This window comes from Podarcis liolepis, assembly GCF_965112155.1.
Source record: "Podarcis liolepis genome assembly, chromosome: 8".
Classification (NCBI taxonomy): domain Eukaryota; kingdom Metazoa; phylum Chordata; class Lepidosauria; order Squamata; family Lacertidae; genus Podarcis; species Podarcis liolepis.
This window is the reverse complement of record NC_139560.1, coordinates 7,988,289-8,013,526: the sequence shown is the minus strand read 5'-3', so window position 1 is coordinate 8,013,526 and position 25,238 is coordinate 7,988,289. Positions and strand designations below refer to the sequence as shown.

The 25,238-nt window shown below is 43.7% G+C and overlaps 1 protein-coding gene across 1 annotated transcript in view; it reads right to left on the bottom strand.

Annotated features, from left to right (window-relative positions):
• The window catches only part of COL22A1 (collagen type XXII alpha 1 chain), a 185,145-nt gene that overhangs the window by 159,648 nt on the left and 259 nt on the right, over positions 1–25,238 (bottom strand). Inside the window, exons 2-3 of the mRNA XM_083516504.1 lie at positions 3,471–3,635; positions 467–1,033 (exon numbers count right to left, since the gene is read on the bottom strand). Of these exons, the coding sequence (XP_083372630.1) occupies positions 467–1,033; positions 3,471–3,561 (658 nt within the window). The 5' untranslated portion in view covers positions 3,562–3,635. The remainder of the gene's footprint in view (positions 1–466; positions 1,034–3,470; positions 3,636–25,238) is intronic.

Genomic DNA, 25,238 nt, shown 5'->3' with positions numbered 1-25,238 from the left:
CAGTGCAGATGTTCAACCACTAAACTGTAGGCCTTCCGCCCAACAGAGATCTCTAGATATCAGGCTACTATCCCCTAACTCCCCTAGGTGCCTTTAAGTGAACACATCATCTCTCTTTCAATCTTACAAGTCACATTGAGTGAAGAAAAGCTCATGTGTGATGGCATCATCACATATGAAATAGTCACATGCTGTGTACATTGCTAATTATAATTCCATCAGGTCCACATGAGAGCATGGGTCCAAGGCCACATCCATTGACTTAAATTCAAGTAGAATGCTAAGATAGAAAGAGTACATGTTAAAACATTCTACATAAAATTATTCATTCTTAATCTAAACCTGACATGTGGTGGGACTTCACAGTACCTTCATTTTACCACATCTAATGAAGCCATAGCTCTCCAAACCCATAGAAGATTTGCTGTGAATACCTTTGTGCCAAAGAAATGGCTTTCTTACTTACTTTCACAAAGTCTTCTCCTCAGTTTCCCACGTATCTTGTCAATAGCATTGTAATCTGAGACATGGAACACATGGGCAGACTTGGGCTCTGAAGCAATTTCATCCAGCTCTTCTTTGAGGGCCTCACCAACCCCTACAGCAAAGATCCTTATGCCCGCTTTATGAGCTGCAGTGGCTGGATCCAAGACATAATCCTGGCTCCGGCCATCCGTCAGAAGAATAGCCACTTTTTTGATGGCGCGGTCACTTGGCCTCCCACCAGCCTCCGTGGAAAAGCTGTATGTGTTGATGTACCGTAGGGCATCACCAGTATTTGTATTGCCCCCGTAGTATTTGATATTCCTTGCAGCTTCTTTGATCTCCTCCCGAGTCCGATATTTCCCAAGCTCAAATTCAGTAGTTGGTCTGTCGCTATAGCGGACAACACCAACCCGGGTTTTGTCTGGTCCGATCTCAAACGTGTCTACCAGATTAGCCACCCACTGGCGGACCTTCTCAAAGTCTTCTTTCCCCACGCTGGAGGAGGTGTCCAAGATGAAGACGAGGTCATAGTGGACGTTCTTGCAACCTGCAAGGGGAAAATGAGTATCTCCTGAGACATGGTAGAAGAAGACAGCCACCAACATCACAACATCTGGGGACATTTCTGCTCATCATAGCAATTTCTGCTTGGGGGAATGTCGGGTCAGCCTTCCACGGAACATGTTCCACCTTGGAGAACCATTACCAAGTCTGTCCTTAGAGTTTAGTAAGGCCCAAAGCAGATCTGAAAACAGATTTTGCTTTGTTATGCAAACTTTCTCTCTTTTCTCTCTCTGTTGTGGCTGCTGTGCTTTCGCCTACTCTGTCTGCATGTCTATGAGGCAACTATTTTCTTTTGAAATCTTAACAGACTGCTCTCTGTTCCCCCTCCTTCCATTCCCCTTTAACTCAACATGCTTAAGAACTTTTTGGCAGATCAAGAGTTGCCTGCCTTCAAACCTGCCTTCACAGACAGTAATAGCAAACAGTTGGCATTCCATGTTCTCATTTAAAAGCACCATTATATTTTATTTATTGTCAGCCTGGAGAAATGCTTTCTTTTACAGTGGTGAGAAGTTTTACAAGATTTGTTATATATATACAAACAACAAAACCTAAGTGTTGACAAGGGGGTGAATCACTGGACTGGAGATTGAGTTTTTTGACAACTGAAGAATTCAATTGGTAAGGAAGTGTTGCTACATGCCAGTGAAGAGCGAGTCAAGGATCAAACCGAGGACACCATTTTGAGAGAGCATGAGGGCATCTTGACCTCATATTTCAAAGCATACATGATTATCCCTGAATAAAGCATTTAACTTTGACCAAGTCAGTGCTTTCATGCACTGAATGAATGCAGTTTTAGACTAATGACTTTCAAACTATGTTCCAAAGAGCTTCTTTGGAGGTTTAGCAGAGATTCTTCAGAAAGGCTCAGCCAACATAATGTCCTTGAAGGACTCACTGGACTAAATTAAACTTGCACTGGCTGCTGATATGCTACTAGGCCAGGTTCAAGTTTTGTGAATTAATTTTCAAGGCCCTTAGCAACTTGATACCTTAAGGCTCATCTGATTTTTTTAATCCCTACCCAATCACTGAGGTCTTCTGCATATCTTATATCCACCAGGATCTCATCACTACGGGTCCAATTCTGTGAACTTCCTCCCAGCTGTGATCAGACAGATTCAATCCCCTTTTGATCCTCAGTGAAGACTTCCTTTTTATTATTTCAACTGGGTATTTTAAGGAAGTTTTCCTAATTTTATGGTTAACTGATCTTAAGCTATAAATGATTAAATAAATCAATAAATAAATAAATAAATAAATGCACTTTTGCAATGCATAGCTCCAGAGAAGCATGTTCTAGGATATGATCTCAGTAGTCATGAGGGCAACAGGAAGATTTAGGAGGCCAGGACAGTCTTCTGTGTGAACTGACAGTGCAGTATGGAATAGGCCCCAGAAGCTGTTGCAACATGCAGGGATTCCATACCAGAAACAAGGGACGTATTCAACAAACACATGCATTCCTAACCACAAATCATTTTTTGTCATGCATTTCATTCCTACTGCCAGTTTGTCTCAATCTTACATCTATGACTAATATCACAAGTGTTTATCAGATCATTCGACAATTAATCAAAACAGCACATCCCCCTCTTTCTTCCAGAAGTTTAACAGAGTCCTACATGCTGCCTACAAGATCTACAGTGGAGTAGTAGCTATGCATTTTTCTTTAAATGCAATTCCCACTGGGTTCAACGGAACTCACTTCCAAGTAAATGTACGTGGGATTGCAACCTGACCTACCAATTGAGAAGTCCTTGGTTCACCTGTCACCTTGGCCAAGAACTAGCCAAGTGGTCTTGGGTAAGCCACTAGGTCTCTGCCCCAGTCACCAGAATACAGAGGTAATAAATAATGTTGATCTACCTTATTGGGACGCGGGTGGTGCTGTGGGTTAAACCACAGAGCCTAGGGCTTGCCGATCAGAAGGTCGGCAGTTTGAATCCCCGCGACGGGGTGAGCTCCCATTGCTCGGTCGCTGCTCCTGCCAACCTAGCAGTTCAAAAGCACGTCGAGTGCAAGTAGATAAATAGGTACCGCTCCAGTGGGAAGGTAAACGATGTTTCCGTGCACTGCTCTGGTTCGCCAAAAGCGGCTTAGTCATGCTGGCCACATGACCCGGAAGCTGTACGCCGGCTCCCTCAACCAATAAAGCGAGATGAGTGCCGCAACCCCAGAGTCGGTCACGACTGGACCTAATGGTCAGGGGTCCCTTAACCTTTACCTTTCCTTATAGGGTTGTTGTCTGGATTACTGAAACTCTATATAAGAAATGGTTGGTTTTTTTTAAAAAAATGGCATGTATCATCCATTTCAGATTTTTGATCTGCACGCCACAACACGTGAAAAAAACAAAAAAAGCACAAAATAATTCCTTTGTCTACAATTCAATTACAAAGAGCGCCCCTCCTTACCTGCTCTCTGTGCCTGAACGTTCTCTCCACCCCAAAGGAGCAAAAGCAGAATCAAGGTGGAAGGTATCGAGTATCTTCCTGCAAAGGACATGACTCCCTTCTTCTTCTCCAATATAGTATTCCTTTTTTTCCTTCCACAATGGTAGTTATTCTACATATCCATGTCTAGGAGTGGGGAGAGAAAAAGACACAGGAAAAATTAGAGCAAAATGTAATTATTATGTGAAGGAATCACCAGCCCACAAGAGCAGGAGGAGAAAGGAAGAATATTAGAGGAGGAGAAAATAAGAAATGGTTTTACAACTGAACATCTTTTCATTGGAAAGCTGCTTCCTCTCCTGGTTTTCCTCGAGACGCTGCAAACTGTACACAGACAAAAGCAACAGTGCAGAGTTCACCAGTGTGCAAAAAAGCAGCTTAAAATGTCTTTGTTACAAGCACAAGCCCAGTTATCCGAAGGGAGAAGATTAGCGCATTATTTAGGTTGACACGAGTCCATCTTTGACAGTACACTCAAGGCAACAGACCGGAAATTATCCCCAGGGCTGGGCCCCTCCATGTTAGACTTGTGCTTCCCTGGGATATTTATTTACAATCATTCCCTCTGAACAGAACTGATTGAACATTGTGAGATTATACCCACAGCAGTGTCCCTGGCTGCTGTTGTATATGTTTAACCTAAGTTGCACCCTCCCTGTGTAAATCTTTGTGCCTCCTGCAAAATAAAATAAAAAATAAAAACAGTTTCTTCTGCGAAGTATTGCTGTAAATAGGAGGTGATGTAGGGAAGTGGAAGAGGCAGAATAGGAGCTGATTAAGAACATAATAAGGACTTAGGCCAAAGACCTATATAATTCAACATCCTGTTCTTCCAGTGGCCAACCAGATCCAAGCAGGAGCTACAGTAAGTCCAAATTTTGATTCTCAGTGACTGGTATTCGGAGACATATGAAAGTCAGGCTTGAAGGCTCATGCTGGGCCTACATGTGTAGCAGAACATGGTGGACAACTACATACCGCTCAACCACCAAATTTTTAAGCAGGACGTCCTGGAATTACAGAAGCCAATAAGCTTCTGGCTGGATCCCAGAATGTCCTGTTTTTTGGTCCAGAGCTTGTACCAGTGCACAAGGCCAAAAGATGATCATTCTGGAATGAGTCAACTGGGTTGCGCCGGAATGAAAGCCTCTCACTCTTTGGTCTCCCAAGACCAAAAAAAATGAGTGTTTTTGGTCTCGCACTCCCATGCAAGTGTGAAAGCTCAGAATATACAGTTTTACCTTGGAAGTCAAATGGAATCTGTTCCAGGATGAATGAATGAATCATTATTTGCACCAGCCATCGGCCATAGCAATGAAACAACAATACAATATACAAAGAATAGAAATAAAAAGTCAATTGTATAAAATACATTTTGAGGTTTTGAATCAATAGTCAAATGGTGGATCTTATTCTTATTCCGGAAGTCTGTTCGACTTCCAAAGCATTCGAAAACCAAAGCGCAGCTTCTGATTACCTGCAGGAAGCTCCTGCAGCCAATAAGAAGCCGCAGAACCCTGTCGGATGTTCGGTTTCCAAAAGAACGTTCGAAAAGCGGAACAGTCACTTATGGGCTTTAATCGTTCGGGAGCCAAAATGTTCGAGAACTAGGCTGCTCAAAAACCAAGGTACAACTGTAAAAAGGAGCATCCCAAATTTTGTTCCCAGGATGTTGTAGGGCATGTAATTAGATTGCACATAGTCCAGCTACAAGTGGCTGACTGCTTCTCCACACGCCCTTTACCTCTTCTATCTGAATCTGTTTTCTGTTTGTTTGTTTTAATGTAATTTCCCCATCTGAACTTGAGCAACCCATTCCAGTACTTCTAGAAGCTGTTATCCCATTTTACTCAGTGTATAAACCAGACACCAGAGCCCAGAGACCTTGTAATGAGTGCACTGTGTAGCCATGATCAAAGAGTCTGGAAAGGAAGAAGGCCCAGGGCGTAGCAGAGAAAAACAGAGGTGGTAGAAGAGGCAGTGGAATTAAAGATTCACTGATCACCTCACATCTAAAAAGATATTGTAGAGTCTAGAAAGGTTCAGAAAATGGAAACCAAAATTATCAAGGTCACTGACTCCCCTAATATATTCATTTTATGCACATTTCCCCTAGTATATTCATTTCATACACATTACTTGAGAACTGCAAAATTCATAGAATCATAGAATCATAGAGTTGGAAGAGACCACAAGGGCCATCGAGTCCAACCCCCTGCCAAGCAGGAAACACCATCAGAGCACTCCTGACATATGGTTGTCAAGCCTCTGCTTAAAGACCTCCAAAGTAGGAGACTCCACCACACTCCTTGGCAGCAAATTCCACTGTCAAACAGCTCTTACTGTCAGGAAGTTCTTCCTAATGTTTAGGTGGAATCTTCTTTCTTGTAGTTTGGATCCATTGCTCCGTGTCCGCTTCTCTGGAGCAGCAGAAAACAACCTTTCTCCCTCCTCTATGTGACATCCTTTTATATATTTGAACATGGCTATCATATCACCCCTTAACCTCAAAGAAGTGTCAATTCAGAAAGATGGCTTTGTTTCAGAAAGTGAAAATTAGGTAAGTTCACCTCTAAATGCAAATGGAGTCAATTTTGTTCCCAGTCCTTAGTCATGATATAGTGGCATTCTAAATGGATGTTAGCAGATAGGAACTCTAACTGGGTGTAGTCCAGCAATTCTCCACAAGGTGTCCAAACAGCATCATGAGATCTGAAACTCTTTTTCTAGTCGCAAGCTGCCTAACTCACCGAAACAGAGTTGCAGCACCATAATCCATGAGACAATTCCTGGTGTTTAATATTCTGGAAAACCCTAATCCTGGCTCAAATAAAAACATCACAAGGTTGGCTTCCATGTCATGCTCGTTTTTATAGCAAAGCCACTGAGAAGATCTACTACCCATCATAGCAGACAGGATATTTCCTCTGCTACTGGATACAGGAAAAGTCTGACGGAAACCAGAATGAGAGTTTAAACTCAGAAGGCTTTGTAAGATGGGGCAGTGTCAAGCTGCTTCTGATGCTCTTGGGAGTAAAATAATGAGAATTCTCTTGATTAAAATAGTGGGAGAGGGGACAAAACAGAGAGAGTAAGGGAGAGAGAGAGAGAGAGAGAGAGAGAGAGAGAGAGAGAGAGAGAGAGGTTTTAAGCATATCCAGCGCCGTGGTGCAAAGTTTCCTTCGCTGCTACCCCCCCCCCGAGTTTTTTAGGGAGGACGGCACTGCCGGCAGGGCTGGAGGCGGGCAGCAGCTGGAGGGTGGCTCCTCCGGCAGGGAAAAGGCAGAGGCTGGACATGGCGCCTCCCAGCTCAGCTGGAAGCTTTGTGCTGCGGTGGCCACCGCAGATGGAGGCTCTGGGTGCGGCGCTGCTTCGGCACGGAACGGCAGAGGTGGCAAGGGCGGGAACTGATGATGGGAGACACCGCGTTCAGCCTCTGCCTCTTCCCTGGAGCCCTCCTTAACTTGGCGCCCCGGTGCCCCATGCCAGATAGATTTTTATTTCCTTGACATCTGGTGGGAGGGCGTTCCACAGGGTGGGCACCACTACTGAGAAGGCCCTCTGCCTGGCTCCCTGTAACTTCACTTCTCGCAGTAAGGGAATCGCCAGAAGGCCCTCAGAGCTGGACCTCAGTGTGTGGGCTGAGCAATGGAGGTGGAGACGTTCCTTCAGGTATACTGGGCTGAGGCCGTTTAGGGCTTTGAAGGTCAGCACCAACACTTTGGATTGTGCTCAGAAACATACTGAGATCCAACATAGGTCTTTCAGGACTGGTGTTATATGGTCTCAGTGGCCACTCCCAGTCTAGCTGTTGTATGACTAAGGAGCAAGATACAGTGGTGCCTCGCAAGACGAAATTAATCCATTCCGTGAGTCTCTTCATCTAGCAGTTTTTTCGTCTTGCGAAGCAACCCTATTAGCGGCTTAGCGGATTAGCGCTATTAGCGGTTTAGCGGATTAGCAGCTATTAAAGGCTTAGCGGCTTAGCGGCTTAGAAAGGGGGGGGCGAAAAAAATTGGAACACTCGCAAGACGTTTTCGTCTTGCAAAGCAAGCCCATAGGGAAATTCGTCTTGCGAAGCAGCTCAAAAACGGAAAACCCTTTCGTCTAGCGGGTTTTCCGTCTTGCGAGGCATTCGTCTTGCGGGGCACCACTGTAGTTTTGGTGCATAGCTGTCAGCATTTCCCTTTTTTTAAGGGAAATTCCCTTCCGAATAGGATTCCTCGCAAGAAAAGGGAAAAGTTGACAGCTATGTGCCATAGAGAGGTGAATCCAGCAGCAAACTAAGCAAGAGATGTAGGTGTGGGAATGTTAAGGATGGCAGAAGAGGATATATTGATGAACCTTCCTAACTTATGCAACAAGTTCCTTATGTAGCAGAGTTACATTCCCCTTCTCACACAAAGCAGAAAGCTGGTTGCAGGCTCATTAGAACCTCTTACTATTATGCAATTCAATCTGCCTCAGACTGAATTGTATGTTCCTGGTAAGTTCCCTTGAATCTCTCTTAAAAGAATAAAGACACCACAATCCTATTCATAGTCAACAAAAAGTAAGTTGACTCACGTTCACGCAGTACACATTGTCAGTCCTGAAGGCAGGCTTAAAGACTTAAAGTTACAAATAGCAACATGTGGATTTACGCCATATGGGGGACATTCCAAGTGCTGCCAGGAGGAACAGGAAGTTTCAACTGGCTGGACCAAACATTCCCATGCATGTCCACCCCAGCATTACAAGGAATGTTGTACTTGACTGCTACCCGTGGATCACATCCCACAGTCTGGCCCTTCCAGAAAACCGATATCAATCTCTTGCTCCCTGCACTATGCTCAGGTTGCAATTCACACACATTGATCTCTTGTGTAGATGTGGTGGCTTTCAGAGAAGCTATAAATGCTCCCCCTAGCAGCCCTGAAATTCCAGAGCAAGGACCAGCTGAGACTTTGGAGGTGTATTTTTGCCTGCAGCAGACAGACTCATGGAGTCTAAAGGCTAAACATTAAATGCCCTGGAGTGTGCTCAGCCCAGCTTTTGTGTCCCCAGGGAAAGAAAATAGCTCAACCTTTTCATTCTCCATATATATTAACATCTCCGCGATCACCAGTAGTTGGCTGGGGAGCTAGAAAAGCACTAGTATATCCTCAACATGCATCCAAAACCAGTTCCCAAACCACTACCAGTGTTCAAATATGTTCACACCTGAATCACCATTCACCTGTCCATTAAAAAAAACAAGTTGTTCCAAACCATTTAATACGGGGAGCTATCCGGTGTTCTTTTCACTATATGCAGTATTTAATGACAAAGTAGATAGGTGATATTTTGATTTAGGTGGGAAAGGTGCCAAAATCAGTTTCCTTCCATTTCTCATTTTCTCCAGTCTCAAATTCAATCTGAAATTCTCCAATATTTGCCACATTTACATTTTGAATAAAAAACCCTCTTGAAAATTCACCAGGATTTTAGTACACATTTTTCCTAACTTCAGTATACCCGAAGGAGCGTCTCCACGCCCGTCATTCTGCCCAGACATTGAGGTCCAGCTCCAAGGGCCTTCTGGCTCTTCCCTCACTGTGAGAAGTGAGGTTGCAGGGAACCATGGAAAGAGGGCCTTCTTGGTAGTGGTGCCTGCCCTGTGGAATACCCTCCCATCAGATGTCAAGGAAATAAACAACTATCTGACTTTTAGAAGACTTTAAGGAGACATCTGAAGGCAGCCCTGTTTATGAAAGTTTTTAATGTTTGAAGTTTTATCATGTTTTTAGTGTTCTGCTGGGAGCCGCCCAGAGTGGCTGCAGAAACCCAGCCAGATGGGTGGGGTGTAAATTATTATTATTATTATTATTATTATTATTATTATTAATCTCATAGTTCTTCTTTAGGTGAAAATCAGAGTCAATTTGGAGCTGATTTCTTTATATTGTCCAGTTTGGGCAACATATCTCAGGAATGTTAAGGGATGCAAAAAACAAACAAACAAAAACAACAAAAAAAAACCTTCTAAAAGAACAAGCTAAATTCTTGGGGGGAGGGGGCTTCCCCACCCTTTATTCCCGTCTCGCAGTAGATCCTGAAACTCCCAAGTGAGGGGCTTTTAAAAAGAAACAGATTTCACACACGCCAATCGCTTCATGCTTTTTATATCGGCAAGGAAGTTATTCTGGCTCCATGGATGAAATCTAACCTTTTCTTTTTTAGCGCAGTACAGGATTGTGTTAATGAAAGAGCCAGTGTGTCATGCCTTTTTATAGGAATTGAAGAGCGATGGAGCAACAGGCCTAAATCTGGTTGGGGGGGGGGATACTTGCCTGTTTCCCCTATAAAGGGCAAAATATGAGGAGATGCTTGAGGGCACCTCACCTATGGGCAATACACTAATATCTATCTGTCTGTCTGTCTATCTATCATCTATCTATCTATCTATCTATCTATCTATCTATCTATCTATCATCTATCTATCTATCATCTATCTATCTATCATCTATCTATCTATCTATCTATCTATCTATCTATCTATCATCTATCTATCTATCTATCTATCTATCTATCTATCTATCTATCATCTATCTCTATCATCTATCTATCTATCTATCTATCTATCTATCTATCTATCTATCATCTATCTATCATCTATCTACAGCGAATTTGGTGGTTCTGATCTGAACAAGCTTTCCAACAGTGGACTGCTGCTCCCTCATGTCACAACCAGCGACAGCCCTATGAAGAGGCAGAGTGAAGCAGTTGCCTCAGGTGGCAGATACTGTAGGGACAAGTCGTCTCTCTGCATATGCTTTGGGGAAGGGCGCCATCTTGTCCTTTGCCTCAGGCAGTGCCAGATTTACGTATAAGCTAAACAAGCTGTAGCTTAGGGCCCCACTCTCTTGGGGGCCCCCAAAAAAATTAAAAGGGGGAAAAACCTGGATGTACATTTCCAAAATGTAAGATAAAAAACAAATAAAATAAAACCTGCTGTACATACAGCAACAGTGTTTTGTGTTGTGTTGGCTCCTATGATGTAAGTAATGGGCCTCGCCTGCTAGCCTGCTCCCTAAAATATCACTGTTTTGCTCATTTCTATATATAGGGTGCCTACATTCTGCAGGGACTGGTTGCATGGCAACCTGGGCAGATGGCTTGAGATACCTATTAGGTCCTTAGATAACCATATAGCATATATTCAACACAAAAAGCAGCGACAATTTGTTGTTGACAAAGGACAGCTGGACATATAAAGGGCCCTGTTACCTTCAGTAGCTTAGGGCCTTATCAGACCTAAATCTGGCCATCTTGTCCTTTGCCTCAGGCAGCAAAATGTCTTGAGCCGGCCCTGGTCAGAGCTACCTATGCATCACCAAAGGTTTTTGGTTTGGTTCGTATAAAAGCCAGTGTAGTGTAGTGGTTAGAGTGCCCCACTGGGACCTGGGACAACAGGGTTCAAATTCCCCACTCAGCCATGAAGATTTTGACCTTGGGCCAGTCACCGTCTCTCAGCCTAAGCTACCTCACAAGGCTGTTGTGGGGATTAAATGAGGATGAGAGAGAACCATGTACACCCCCTGGAGCTCTTTGGAGGAAAAAGGTGTGATATGCATGTGTTAAGTAAATAAAGTGTGCTCGAAATTATAGACAAAATTATCATTAGCATTATTATTTCAAGCTATCAGACGCCCTTCATCATTAGGCCCCAGGGAATGTTGCAACAATTTAAAATTCCATATTAAAAATGGTCTTAAACTAATTAAAGTTACCGTATTTTTCGCCCTATAGGATGCACTTTTTCCCCTCCAAAAATGAAGGGGAAATCTGGGTGCGTCCTATGGGGCGAATGCAGGCTTTCGCTGAAGCTTGGAGAGCGAGAGGGGTCGGTGCGCACTGACCCCTCTTGCTCTCCAGGCTTCAGGAAGACATCCGCATCCCCGACCTGGTTTTGGGGGGGAAATAAAGGGAAATTTTTTTCCCTTTATTTCCCTCCAAAAAAACTAGGTGCGTCCTATGGGACGGAGCATCCTATGGGACGAAAAATACGGTACATGTGATATGTGCAAATATAATACATACAATGCACGTATTACATGTGTAATGCATAAAAACGCACAAGCTTTGTGCTATACAGTGGTGCCTCGCAAGATGAAAAGAATCCGTTCTGTGATTCTCTTCGTCTAGTGGTTTTTTCGTCTTGTGAAGCCAGCCCATTGAAGGATTAGCGGATTAGCGCTATTAGCGGCTTTTAGCGGCTTTTAGCGGCTTATAGCGGCTTATAGCGGCTTATAGCGGCTTATCTGCTGATCGGATCAGCTGATAAGCGGCTTAGCGGCTTAGAAAAGGGGGGGGAGGAAAAAAAACCCAGCAGGAACTCGCAAGACATTGTCGTCTTGCGAAGCAAACCCATAGGAAATTCGTTTTGCGAAGCACTTCCAAAACGGAAAACTCTTTCATCTAGCGAGTTTTCCGTCTTGTGAGGCATTCGTCTTGCGGGGCACCACTGTACTATATTTCTACCATATAATTTTATAAATATGAAGCACATTTATACAGTTAAGCATATTGCCATATTTATGTGCTTATGTGCTGGTTGCTTTAGGAAACCTGGAGTGTATACTACTACTTCTACTACTACTAATATGATATACAACAACTGTTTGTATTTTTAGCAGAAATGGGGGGGGGATACTTGCTTTTTGTCAAGATCAAGAAGCAAGATGGGAATGTGGGGGACTTGTGAAAATAAGCCTGACATGGAGATTTAAAAATAAATAAAAAATATTTCATTCAAATCATCACTTGATGCAACATTGGCTTCTTGGCCGCTGACCTAGGCGCTACATTTGTGGCTCAGTGGCTGTCAGACTGCAAACAACAACAAGAACAATTGTGTCTCCATCAACTGTAGTCGCACACTATACCACGACAGCAAATTCTGGATGAGCACCCTTCACCTAGTGCCCAGCAAATGCCTCTGAGAGTCACACGAGTTGAGCGTTACACCCTGATGAAATTGGGTCACAACTCTAGAATTGTGTGCTACATGCAGTTGTGGGTGTGCTTGCTTTGTTTCTAAATGCAGATTAATATGGAATCAGGACAGAATGGATTTATGAATGAACACGTGTGAGATTGACACAGACCAGATATATACTAATCTGACTCTATCGCATGTGACCTGCTTCTCTGCTCAGCAAGCTCTTTGGATAATACAGCTGCAGCAGCTCTTAGTAGTGGTGATAATTACCCCTGCACTGTCAGGGACAAACCTATTATAAAACGAAAGAAGCTTAAGCTTCAGGGGCCCTAACCCTGGAGGGGTCCCAGAAGCAACTTTGATCCACATCACTTTTTTTTTTAAGAGTCTAGCATACCCAATTTGTGTCACACAATTCAAATTGATTCTTTTTTGTTGTTGTCTATATTTCAAAGTTTGAGATTTAGTAGCGTAGATGTTGTAAAGGTTTTGTAACCAAGCCCACTGAGGAAGATAACAATCGTTACCCAGTCCTGGCTTCTATAATAATAATAAAAAAATAGTGACAACAACAGCAATAACAATTTATTATTTATACCCCACCCATCTGGCTGGGTTTTCCCAGCCACTCTGGGCGTCTCCCAACAGAATATTAAAAACACAAGAAAACATCAAACATTAAAAACTTCTCTAAGCAGGGCTGCCTTCAGATGTCTTCTAAAAGTCAGATAGTTGTCAGATAGTCAGATGGAGAGTCAGATAGTCTCACTAAGTTCAATGGGGCTTACTCCAGCCTAAATGGGTAATGGATCGCATCTTAAATCGTGTAGAAGGTGTCAATTAAGTACAAAAAGTAATGTCATAGAAAGAAATGCAACACAATCATGAAGGACATTAGACATTAAAAACTTCCCTTAAACAGGGTTGCCTTCATATGTTTTCTAAAAGTTGGATAGTTGTTTATTTCTTTGACATCTGATGGGAGGGTGTTCCACAGGGCAGGCACCACTACCAAGAAGGCCCTCTTTCCATGGTTCCCTGTAACCTCACGTCTCACAGTGAGGGAATCGCCAGAAGGCCCTCGGAGCTGGACCTCAGTGTCCGGGCAGAATGATGGGGGTGGAGATGCTCCTTCAGGTATACTGGGCCGAGGCCATTTAGGGCTTTAAAGGTCATCACCAAAGGAGCTCCCATAACTGTTCAAGCTTCCAGGCCCCCCAAAATGTCACCAGCCTGGCAACTATAAATATCATGGAGACACGGAGAGAGGTAGCATTGCTGCCAAATCTCACCTAAAGCAAAGCAAAAACTGAAGCTATTTTGATGGTCCTGATCAGAGAAAACATCTGCAAAAACAAAAGAACTCCCACCCCAACCCCCAAAAGTTTCCAGTTAAATTAACCTATACTTAAATAACAATGGCAACTCATAGCTTTGTGGAATTACAGAGTTCTATAATTCTGTACATTGCAAATATGTCGGACTGTTTCTTTTGCCGTAGCTCTCAGAAGCTCTAAAGGGGAATAGTTAGACAAAAGAGTATTTTAAAAAGTCTGGGAACAGGCAGCAAAGAGAAAGAGAGGGAAAACAATACTTTAGAATAGGGCACCAATCTGGGGAAGAAGAAGAAAAAACCTTCCATGTTTATCTCCATGAATTCCTCTGGTTACCTCACTTGATTAAACAGGAGACAGTTGGGTTTCTCTCATAGTCTGGAATTTAGAGAGGAGATAGAGGGGAGAACGAGATGAAGGAAGCAGGAAGGAAAGCTTCTATGGCAAAGCATGTTACAGACAGGGAAAGGACTCCCTGAAAACAAAGTTCTTCTAAGAGCCCACACTGAGATTTCAAGGCCCTTGTTGCTACACAAACAGCATTCATGGAAGAGTCTGTCATGCTGGTAGCTTTGCAGAGGCCTGACCCCTCTGGCACAGGAGCCAAAAGGAGGGTCACCACAACTCATTCTCTGAACAGGCTCTTGGCCACGTCTTGCCCCCACCCCCTGTCTCTGGCAGGTGTTGACGCAAAGACCGGTCAATAGTCCTGACATTCGCTGGAAGGAATTCTAACCATCTTGCTATATGGTTCCATTTTCTATTTCCCTCCTTCTCTCCTCTTGTCCATTCTTTTACTTCTGATTGAATGATTTATTACAGTCACAGGCCAATACAATGAAACACACAATTAAAATTGTACAACTAGTTAAAACACTTAAAAACAAATAAACATATTATTATTATTATTATTATTAAACATTCCTCCTAATCTTCCTTGAAGTCAGTTTTCTTTTGCTTTTTTCAGTTGTCTCAGTGATATGGGAAGAGACATCCCTTGAGTAAAACAATTCCAAATCTACAGAAGAGTTTTTCCTGGGAGAATTCTTAGTTACAATTCCATAGAATGTGATCAACAGACTCTGTTGCTCTAGCTCCACACAAACACATACATATCATCATTAACTGGGATAATGTTGAATTGTTGATTTATCAATGCAGAAGGCGGCACATTAAAACAACTAAGCAATCTGAAATGGGCTTTCAGGGTTTTTAAAGCGAAGCTCGGAAGAAACAGCATCACTTTAATAGGCTTTAAATATCTCAGCAACACAGGGCATGGTTAAACAGTTCCTGTTTGTGATGAACAGAAGGGTCAATTAAAACAACGGGAGGAGGAGGAGAAGCTTAATGTGGATTTTTAGGATATACTTCCCTTGCAGGAAAATTACAAGGCATTGTCATCAGCCAGGGAATTCTGGAGTCTGTCTCACCTTAGAGCAGGGGTCAGCAAACTTTTTCAGCAGGGGGCCGATCCACTGTCCCTCAGACTTTGTGGGGGGCTGGACTACATTTTGAAGGGGATTCCTATGCCCCCCCCAAATAACCCAGAGGTGCATTTTAAATAAAAACACACATTCTACTCATGTAAAAACACCAGGCAGACCCCACAAATAACTCAGACATACATTTCAAATAAAAGGACACATTCTACTCATGTAAAGACATTGATTACCGGACCGTCCGCGGGCCAGATTTAGAAGGCGATTGGGCTGGATCCGGACCCCGGGCTTTAGTTTGCCTACCCATGCCTGAAGACTGAAGATGAACAGCACCAGTTTCCGAGCACCAAAACCACCCCACGTTCAGAGTTTACTGCAGAATTTGCTACTGCAGCTTCACAGATTAACAGAGATAATTTTTATATAATGGCTGAGCTTTACCATTCATAAGTCTGACAGCTTCACAGCAAGCCCACGAGAGAGGAAATTGATTCTCCCCATTTGCCATTATGCAACAAAAACAAATCTTGGGGATAGAAGTTGTCTTCGTGTACATCTCCAAGCATGTGAACTCTGCATTCATGGATTAGGGAGCAGGTTTTACTCTGCTGCATATTTCATGACTTTAAATCTCCGATGGTGTTCTTTCACCAAAGAGTACTTGCCCCAAACCCCAAACTTGCCCCAAGAATACTTGGCATCCAGGAATTCACCTTTCTCTATTTTATTCTTTCCACCAACAAGATTTTCAGTTGAACACCACTTCTTATTTTATCATTGTCAAGTATCTCTGGAAGCCTACTGTGTAAGTGGATTCTTAAGGTTTGTTTTCTTAATCTCATGACAGTATCATTTGTGAGAAAGGGTAGGAGTAGGGCAGTTTGCTCCTAACACACCTGCTGTCGAGGCCAAACCTGGAAGCTTAGCATAACTTATTCAACTCCAATAGAACTGTATCTATAACTGAAAACATTGTCCTTGCAAACCTGACTTGTTCTCCTATGTACGGTAAGTAAATGATCCAAAACAACCAAAGTCGGTTTTTAAGCAAAACAGAGATATCAGAGAAAATGGGGGGGGGGGGAGTTGTGTATCCTCTCATGCCATCCCACCCACCAGGAGACTTTGAACACTGCTACCATTTTGCTCATACTGTCTCATCAGCCTCCAGTCACAAAGTAATGAGGGCTCTCCAGTTGAGAAAAGCTGCTAACTTATTAACTAATGCAAAGTGTGCTTCTTTGAAGTAAGCAAATGATCTCTCACCACACTCCACTGATCACCACAGCAACTTAACCCTCCCTGCTTTGTTTAAGGATCTCTACAAACAATCTTTGTAAAGGCATTTATACCCGCTTCTGGGGATACGCTTGACGTCCCCATTCAACTGATGGTGACACATTTCTTCCTGGCGTGTGCTGCAGTCGGGTTACTGGGGCAACGCCCAAAATTCCTGCCTGGAATCTTGCCTCCTTTCCCCCCACCCACCCGGGGGGGGGGGGAAGGCACCAGATTTGAAACCAAAACTCTCAATCAGTCCTCAAACTTCTACAATAGGTGCTTTGAGAGATCCTTTCCCAGAATATTTAGACCTCCCTTCTCACACTGAGTTCAGACAGAAGGCTGAAGACAGTAATACCGTAAAAAGCGAGATAAATTTGTTGGTTTTCAGAGACTCTTTGTTATATTTGCCTCACGGTTGCTCTCTGTACAGTAATGATTTCTTCTAATAGGGAAAGATGCAATCCTGCCAGTTTTAGCCACGTTGCTCAGCACAGTGCAATCCAGTCTGAAATTGCAGAAGGGCCAATTTGGATGCAGGAAATGTTCAGTAAGAGTGGTGTGGCCGTGTGTAATTAAAATGTAAACCACACCCTGTTTAAAACAGGGTTTTAAATATATCTTGTATACACCCATGCATTTCCCCTCAAACACATGTTGTGCCATTTCCACCACATGCCCCAAACCACCAGTCCTCAGTTTTCATCCTACGCAAGCCTGCCTCACACCTGCGTGTGGTTTCCCCAAAACTGTGTAGAGGTGTCAATTCAAACTTACATTGGAACTGTCCCAAGTTTAGCTCTTGCACTGCAAGAGAATAGGAGGGGTGAGAAAAGAGGGTGAGGGACACAGAGGGAAACATTCAGATTGACTTGCAGTTTAATGCAGACCTCCCTAATTTACACATCTCAAAGCAATATTTGAACTGAAAGACAATTTTCCTTTGAAATTTGCAATTCTCTGAATTTTGCAATGCAGTTCCTTAGCCGTAGTATTTGCAAATAAAATGTGCATATTAATGGGAAGTGTGCAAAAGTATTCACAAACTAGAGACAATAACATGCACAATGCAGGATGGCTCAGTTAGAGTGTGGTGCTAATAACACTGAGGTTGCAGGTTTGATCCCCATATGGGACAGATGCATATCCCTGCATTGCAGAGGGTTGGACTAGATGATCCTTAGGGTACCTTCCAACTCTACAATTCTATGATTCTATGATTATATTTGGGGAAAGTGCTTGCAAAAATCCGTGTAATCTGCAAAACAATTCTGATGGATTTTCATGAGGTCTTTAAAAAAAAAAAAAAACCCACACACCTCATGAACGGTCACAGAATGTAGAGGACTAAACTTAAGGCTGGATAAACGAAGAATGGGAAAATGAGAAACAGAGCAATTAGCATAAATGGATTTGCCCATCCTGCGTGACAAAAGATTTTAAACAGGGCATTCATGGGACACATGAAATCTGCTGGCCATTTGGTCAGTACTGTGGACACTCCGGTTGTGAATGTGATCAGTGCAGGAAACACGTTTGCAACCCAAGCATCCGCAACCCACAGTGCCGCATCTGCGCATGTGCAGGTGTGATTCAGCACTTCTGCGCATGCGCAAAGCGTGATTTAGTGCTTCTGCGCATGCGCAAGCGCCAAAACCCGGAAGTAACCCATTCCAGTATTTTCCGGGTTCAGCGCAGTGCGCAACCCAAAATCGTGCAACCCAAAGCGTCTGTAACCCGATGTATGACTGTACAGTAGACCCTCCAGATACAAACTTAATTCTTTCCGGGGGTCCGTCCACAATCTGAAAAGTCTGTATACACTTCCGGGTTTGCTGTGTTCGCAAGCCGAAGTTTACATATCCAGAGGGATACGTAAGTAGAGGTACAACTATAATAGCTCACGCTATGAAAAGTTTTCTCCAGAGCTTGGAGGCTACCCCCAGATATTTCATTTCACCTAGAAATAATTCAATTCACATAAGTCTATTTTGGTATAGTGTTCTTTTCTCTGACATCTGCCATTAAGCGGCCTGGTCTCTGTGATTATGTGGTCTGTAATGCAGTTGCTAAGTTTGCCCAAATCTGGGAGGGGAAAGCAGGAAGTTCAAAACTCTGTCATTATGTTGTGCTGGATGTACACTTGCTTAAGAGCTTCAGGTGCTGCCCACTTTCAGAAATAGAATTCTGGGCCAAAACGACAATCAACCATCATCTTTGCAAAGCCATGAAAATGGTCCATAAGGAAGAATCACGTACGCTGCTATTGCTACCACCAGGTTGAGTATTGACAAAATTCAGTCTCCCCCAAGATGTAATTCTGGAAGAAGAGGGGATGACCAGCAGGCAGAGCAAAAAATATAGTGCAAACTGAGGGAGCACAGCAGATCTTGGAATTACATAGCAGTCAGGCTGGCTCTTTCTTGGTTGTGGTTGAGTTCTCCTTGGCTTCTTTGGAATTCATGTTATGGAGCTTTTACAGAGAAGCCTTTCAGAGCCTTTTGCAAGAAGGATCTCAAAAAACCAAGGTGAAAGAGTGATTTCACCCAGAATGCCCTCCACCCAAGTTTAACCTTGCAAAATAGTGGTGAGGGGGAGGCCATACCCTTCAAGTGTCCCAGTTTTCTGGGGACAGTCCTGGAATTACGAAAGCCATCTCAGCTTCCAATTTGATCCTAGAATGTCCCTGTTTCCTCTACCTGTGCTGCTGCCACCGAGCTCATGGAAGAGGATGAGCTGGCGCTTGTCCTGAGTGGCAGCTGTGGCTGCGATGGAGAATCCTGTTGTTTCTCCATGGCCTCACTGTGGCCACTGCTGCTGGCCTCCTCCTTTCGGCAGCTCATAGGACATGGGCTGTGATTTCATCTTAAAATAAGGAAGCCTGAAAGCCTTCTGTAGCCAGTCATTTGGAAATCACATGAAAATCTTGCCAACGAAAAACAAGGTAATAGAAAACCAAGGGGCATCAAGGTGAGTAAAAATGAAAATAGAACAGAAAGCGGGCTAGAGAAAAATCAAACACAATAACAAGAGTGATTAAAAATGGGCCTTCCTCCATTGTAACTGTGTACAAGCTTACAGGCCAACCCTGCTCTGGGAAGACTGTTCGCCCCCTTATCAGGTGGGCGGCTTTGCAGGCGGACCCCAGGCCTCCCTAGTAAATCAGCCTATCACAGGCCAGACTGTCTTCCTGCCGCCAAATGGACCAATAGCAGCAGGAGTTAGGGGGCATTCTCCTGGGTGCGGGACCAAACAACCAATTGCGATCCTTGGCACCATGCCCAGAGGAAGTTTAAATGCCTGGCCTGTGGGGGCTTTTGGTCACTCTCTTGCCGCACCTGTTCTCCAACCCACCGTCCCTCAGATTAGGGTTTCTTCCTGGATAGTACGACCTTGTTATAGACAATGTCAGTCACCTACTTTTCAGGGGCAGGGCAGGAATTTTTCCCACTTGGTTAATTGGCACCACCGTTTGGGTTTCCGCCTACCTCATAGCAATCATCATAACTTTTAGGCATTAGGTAAGCCTAGCTTTGGTTAGAGGGAAGGTTGTAGCCTCTGCCTGCCCCTCCATGGGTTAGGGTGTTCAGTTAAAAGGATCCAGTAAGAGTGACTCCTGTCCAATGCCCAGACGGGGGCTAGGGCCAAACCACTCCTCCAGCGGGGACCTCTTGGGGGACTCCCTGATTTGACATAGGGCAGAGGGCACCCCCCCCAGGCTAACCCTTAGAATCACTCCCAGCAGACAAGTGGGAGTGACATGTGCCGTTGCTTACCAGAATGCCTATAGTCAAACCTCACATATGTAACCAATAAAGTTGTGGCCTTATTTGATCCCCAAAACCAATATGCTGTGTGTTGTCTAGTTATTTGCACCTCAGTGAAGAAGGTGGTCATGGGGTCTTGATATGCAGCAAGCCCCGTTGACTTCAATGGGAGTAGACATGTTTAAGATTGCAGCCTGCCCGGGTTGGAGGGGAATGAATTTCAAGCCCAAATGATGCAGTTTTTAATTTCAGGAACTGGACACAAAAAGTGCTTACCCATACAAACTGGGAAGAGTCTGCAGAAAAAGACATAAAAACAGCTCTACGAATTACACTGCAGGGGACCGTGTAATTAAAGCAGGCCCAGGAGGAAAATTACTAAGCGAAGCATTAGGCAAGTTATGAAACACGAGAGCCAACTGTAACAAGTGTCCTCATTCCATCTGAATGAAGGGCTGTCCAGATGGAGATACACATCCTAGAATTTTGCCATTAGCCCGGTTTACTGTGACAATTTATTTTCTTCACCTCAAAGAAGACGAAGCCAAGAATGTCACTTTTGGCATGTCTGTTTAGTTATATGGAAAATTATCCAAGTTTTTCTGCGTCAGCTTTCCTCTGATACACTCCTGGGAGCATCCCACACTTTGAGAGTGGAATGAGCTGTATCTGAAGTTCTCAGAGAGAGAAAGAGAGGGAGAGAGAGCAGCTATCCTCAAGAATTAATTAATGGGGTGGCTTCTGGGTTCCAGTGATGTCTCATGTGAGGCCGCTGAGATATCCTCGAAAGCTGCAACTGCTTCTTCTCCTTTCTTGGGCAGAAGGGGTGGGCCAGGCAGGGGACTGTCCCTGGGATTCCACTGCCCAAGGTGACTGGCTTGTGGGATGTAATCCACTGGGAGCAGTCAAATATAACATTCCTTGTTTTCCTAGAGTAGACATGCAAGGAGATCTTTGGTCCAGCCAGTCGAAACTTCCTTGTTCCTCCTGGCTGGAGCATCCTTCCTTTTGCATGTGATAGAAGGTGGGTGTGACCTAACTTGTCCAGGTAACAAAAGGATGAGTCACGCAGCACACCTATCTCTTTTTCACTTTCTTCTACATTTGATCAGCTTCTAGGTAGGACTGCTCTGCTAGCTAGCAGAAGTTGGGATCATTCCTCCATATGGGGTAGATCCACATGTACATATTTGTAACTACGTCTGCCTTCAGGGATCACACTGTGTTCTGCCTGATGTAAGTAAACTTATTTTATTGACTTTGAATAAGATTTTGGTGTCTTTATTCTTTTAAGAGGGATCCAAGGGAACTTACCATGAATGTACAGTGGTGCCTCGCAAGACAAAATTAATCCGTTCCGCGAGTCTCTTCGTCTTGTGGTTTTTTCGTCTTGCGAAGCTCGGCTATTTGCGGCTTAGCGGCTTAGCAGCTATTAGCGGCTATTAGCGGCTTAGCGGCTATTAACGGCTTAGCGGCTTTAAGAAAAAGGAAACAAACTTGCAAGAACTCGCAAGACGTTTCGTCTTGCAAAGCAAGCCCATAGGGAAATTCGTCTTGCGGAACGACTCAAAAAACGGAAAACTCTTTCATCTTGCGAGGCATTCATCTTGCGAGGTACCACTGTACAATTCAGTCTGAAACAAACTGAATTGTATAATAGTGAGAGGCTTACACAAGCCTGCAACCAGCTATCTGTTATGCATGTAAAAAGGGGAATGTAAACTCTGCTAAGTAAAGGAACTTGCTAGTGCAAGTTAGGAAGGATATTAATAAACAACACATCCTCTCCTGCCACCCTTAACATTTCCACATGCCTCGGTCCACCTCATAGACAAGCTGGCCTTTTCTGAGGTCCTTCTCCTTACACTCTCTCTGAGGGAGGTGCAGAGGTAGCATCACAAGAAGAGGCCTTTTAAGAGTTGCCTCTCAGATGCCTGAGCATACCCAAAGTGATACCCAATCTAGTCTAGTGGTCAGAACAGCCTTAACCACCCTGGTGGTTTGCAGAGGTTTTGAACTATAAATCTCATTATGGTGGGCTAGCATCTGGTGGGCAATGTGGGGAGAGATGGTTTGGTAAGATAATCCCCCTGAAACGGAGATTATGATTCAGAAACCTGAGTCTGACTAGCCACAATGATCACCGAGTTACCCTAGACTCCTGTCAGCCTACTCCACAGGGCTGTTGTCAATAAAAATGTGGAATAGTCCCTGTGCATATTGCCCTCAGTTTTTTTTGAAGGAAAGGTAGGATAGAATCTTAATAGACAGACAAAAGGCAACGGTAGGCTGTAAAGTCAGAGTCAGGATCGAAGGCAAATACCTAATTTGGCTGATATGTTGAGCAGAACCTTTTGACAGCCCCTTCTGGGCACTGTGTTTGGAGGCTTAAAAAGAGTGATAGAGGACATATTGCAGATAACAAGAGTGGCAGGAAATTACAACGTTGATTTACTTTGTCAGCTCTGAGATGGAAGAAGGGGTTTTCCCATCCTGAAAAAAAGGTACTTTCAGGCATGTTTTCCTTAGCAGGGAAGCATGTGAGGGAAGATCTGAGAGTGATTTAAAATGTGATTAAAACATATGCCTCAAGGCAAAATATGACTATGAGACTTTTTAAAAAAAGCAAGTTCCAGGGGAACTTGCCTACAAAACATTCCACAACAAATAGCTATGGAGGAGTTCCCAGCAAAAAGCCACAAGTTATGTTCAAAATATCTACATCTTTCACACATCAAATGTTGCTCTGACATGCAGCACAGAAATGTTTGCCCTGAAACTATCAGTACTAGCAACAGGAGTCACAAAGGAATTTGCTTATAAAGTATTATTAACCCACACATACACAAAAATACACATACATAGTTCAAAAATTACCAGTTTCAGAACATACAGAGATGCTCTGTGGGATAAGGCTAAAGACCCATGTTCTCTATTCTTGCAGAGGCCAACCAGAATCCTGCAATCAGAAACCGAGTGCAACACAGTGCTCTTTCCTCTTGCAATTCCCATCAACTAGTATACAAAGGCATACCACCTCTGACAATGGACAATCATCACGCAGAACAGAAACCTTTTCTCATGCCCACTGCCATTGTTGACATAACCCAATAGGTTCTGTACTTATGCAGGAAGAACCAGATGCACAAAAGAGGATGGGGGACACCTGGCTTACTAGCAGTATATGTGAAAAGGATCTAGGGGTCTTGGTGGACCACAAGCTTGACATGAGTCAACAGTGTGATGTGCCAGCAAAAAAGAAGAAGAAGAAAGGCTAACACTATTCTAGGCTGCATCAACAGAAGTATAGTGTCCAGATCAAGGGAAGTCATAGTCCCACTCTAGTCTGCCTTGGTCAGACCCCAACTGGGTACCGTGTCTTGTTCTGGACATGAAAGGTTAAGAAGGATTTGATTTGATGGCCTCAAGCTGTTTTGCAGCTCTAAAGGTAAAGATAAAGGGCCCCTGACAGTTAAGTCCAGTTGTGAACGACTCTGGGGTTGCGGCGCTCATCTCACTTTACTGGCTGAGGGAGCCAACATTTGTCCACAGACAGTCTTTCCAGGTCATGTGGCCAGCATGACTAAGCCGCTTCTGGCGAAAACAGAGCAGCACACGGAAACATCGTTTACCTTCCCGCTGGAGCGGTACCTATTTATCTACTTGCACTTTGATGTGCTTTCAAACTGCTAGGTTGGCAGGAGCTGCAACTGAGCAACGGGAACTCACCCCGTCGCGGGGATTCGAACCAACTCTATACTGCAAGATATCCCTAGAACAATGTGACCCTTGCCAGATATTGCCAGACTACAATTCCTATCAGCCTCAATTAGCAAGACCAATGGTCAGGGATGATGGGAGTTATAGTCCACAATATCTAGAGGGCACAATGCTGGCTACCCTTGCCCCAATGACAGTGGGAACAGCACCCACATTTGCTGTCTCTAAAAGAGAGCTGAGTTTTTCCTATTTGGCAGACTGTTCTTACATTCACGTTGAAACCAAAGAAGGCTTCATATACAGTGGTACCTCGGGTTAAGAACTTAATTCATTCTGGAGGTCCGTCCTTAACCTGAAACTGTTCTTAACCTGAGGTACCACTTTAGCTAATGGGGCCTCCCGCTGCCACCACACGATTTCTGTTCTCATCCTGAAGCAAAGTTCTTAGCCAGAGGTACTATTTCTGGGTTAGTGGAGTCTGTAACCTGAAGCGTCTGTAACCTGAAGCATCTGTAACCCGAGGTACCACTGTAATTAGTTATAAGTGCAAGTGAAAACCACTTTTGAACCTTTAATAATCTATATTTTGCCTACTTTACTGTGGAACTTTGCTGAAGTGGTGGCATTACCTAAGGCGAAGATTGCAACCCATTTATAGCTTAATGTAGCTGTATGTATTTATTCTATTGGTTATAAGGGTCACATATCAGTTAGTGACTTAGCAGCAGTTGTTTGGATGGGAGGGAAATCTGTATTTTGCAAAAAGCATCCACTGAAAAACACTATCCTTAGACATCTCCTGTGTTTTCTTATACCAGAAACAATTTTGTTGGAGGAAAAATTAAACTAGGATGTTTCTCCTCATTGGTTCAATAGAAGTCACTAGACTTTTCCAGATTAACATTAGCTTGGCTACCTTCTGTTTCCACTCCTAGGCTGCTACCCTTACCACATCTACTCAGAAGTTAGTCCTATTGAATTCAATGGTGCTTACTCCTGAGTAAGCAGGGCTAGACATAGACTAGCAGGTATACACCCACATCTACTCTGAAGTTAGTGCTATTTAATTCAATAGAACTTACTCCCGAGTAAGTGGGATTAGGGTTCCACTCATGTCTACTCAGAATTCATGGGATATTGATTTCAACGGGGCACACTCCTGTGTAAATTGGGTTTGGATTACATCCTTAGACTTTTTTTTTAAACCCCTTCCTTCTAGTATC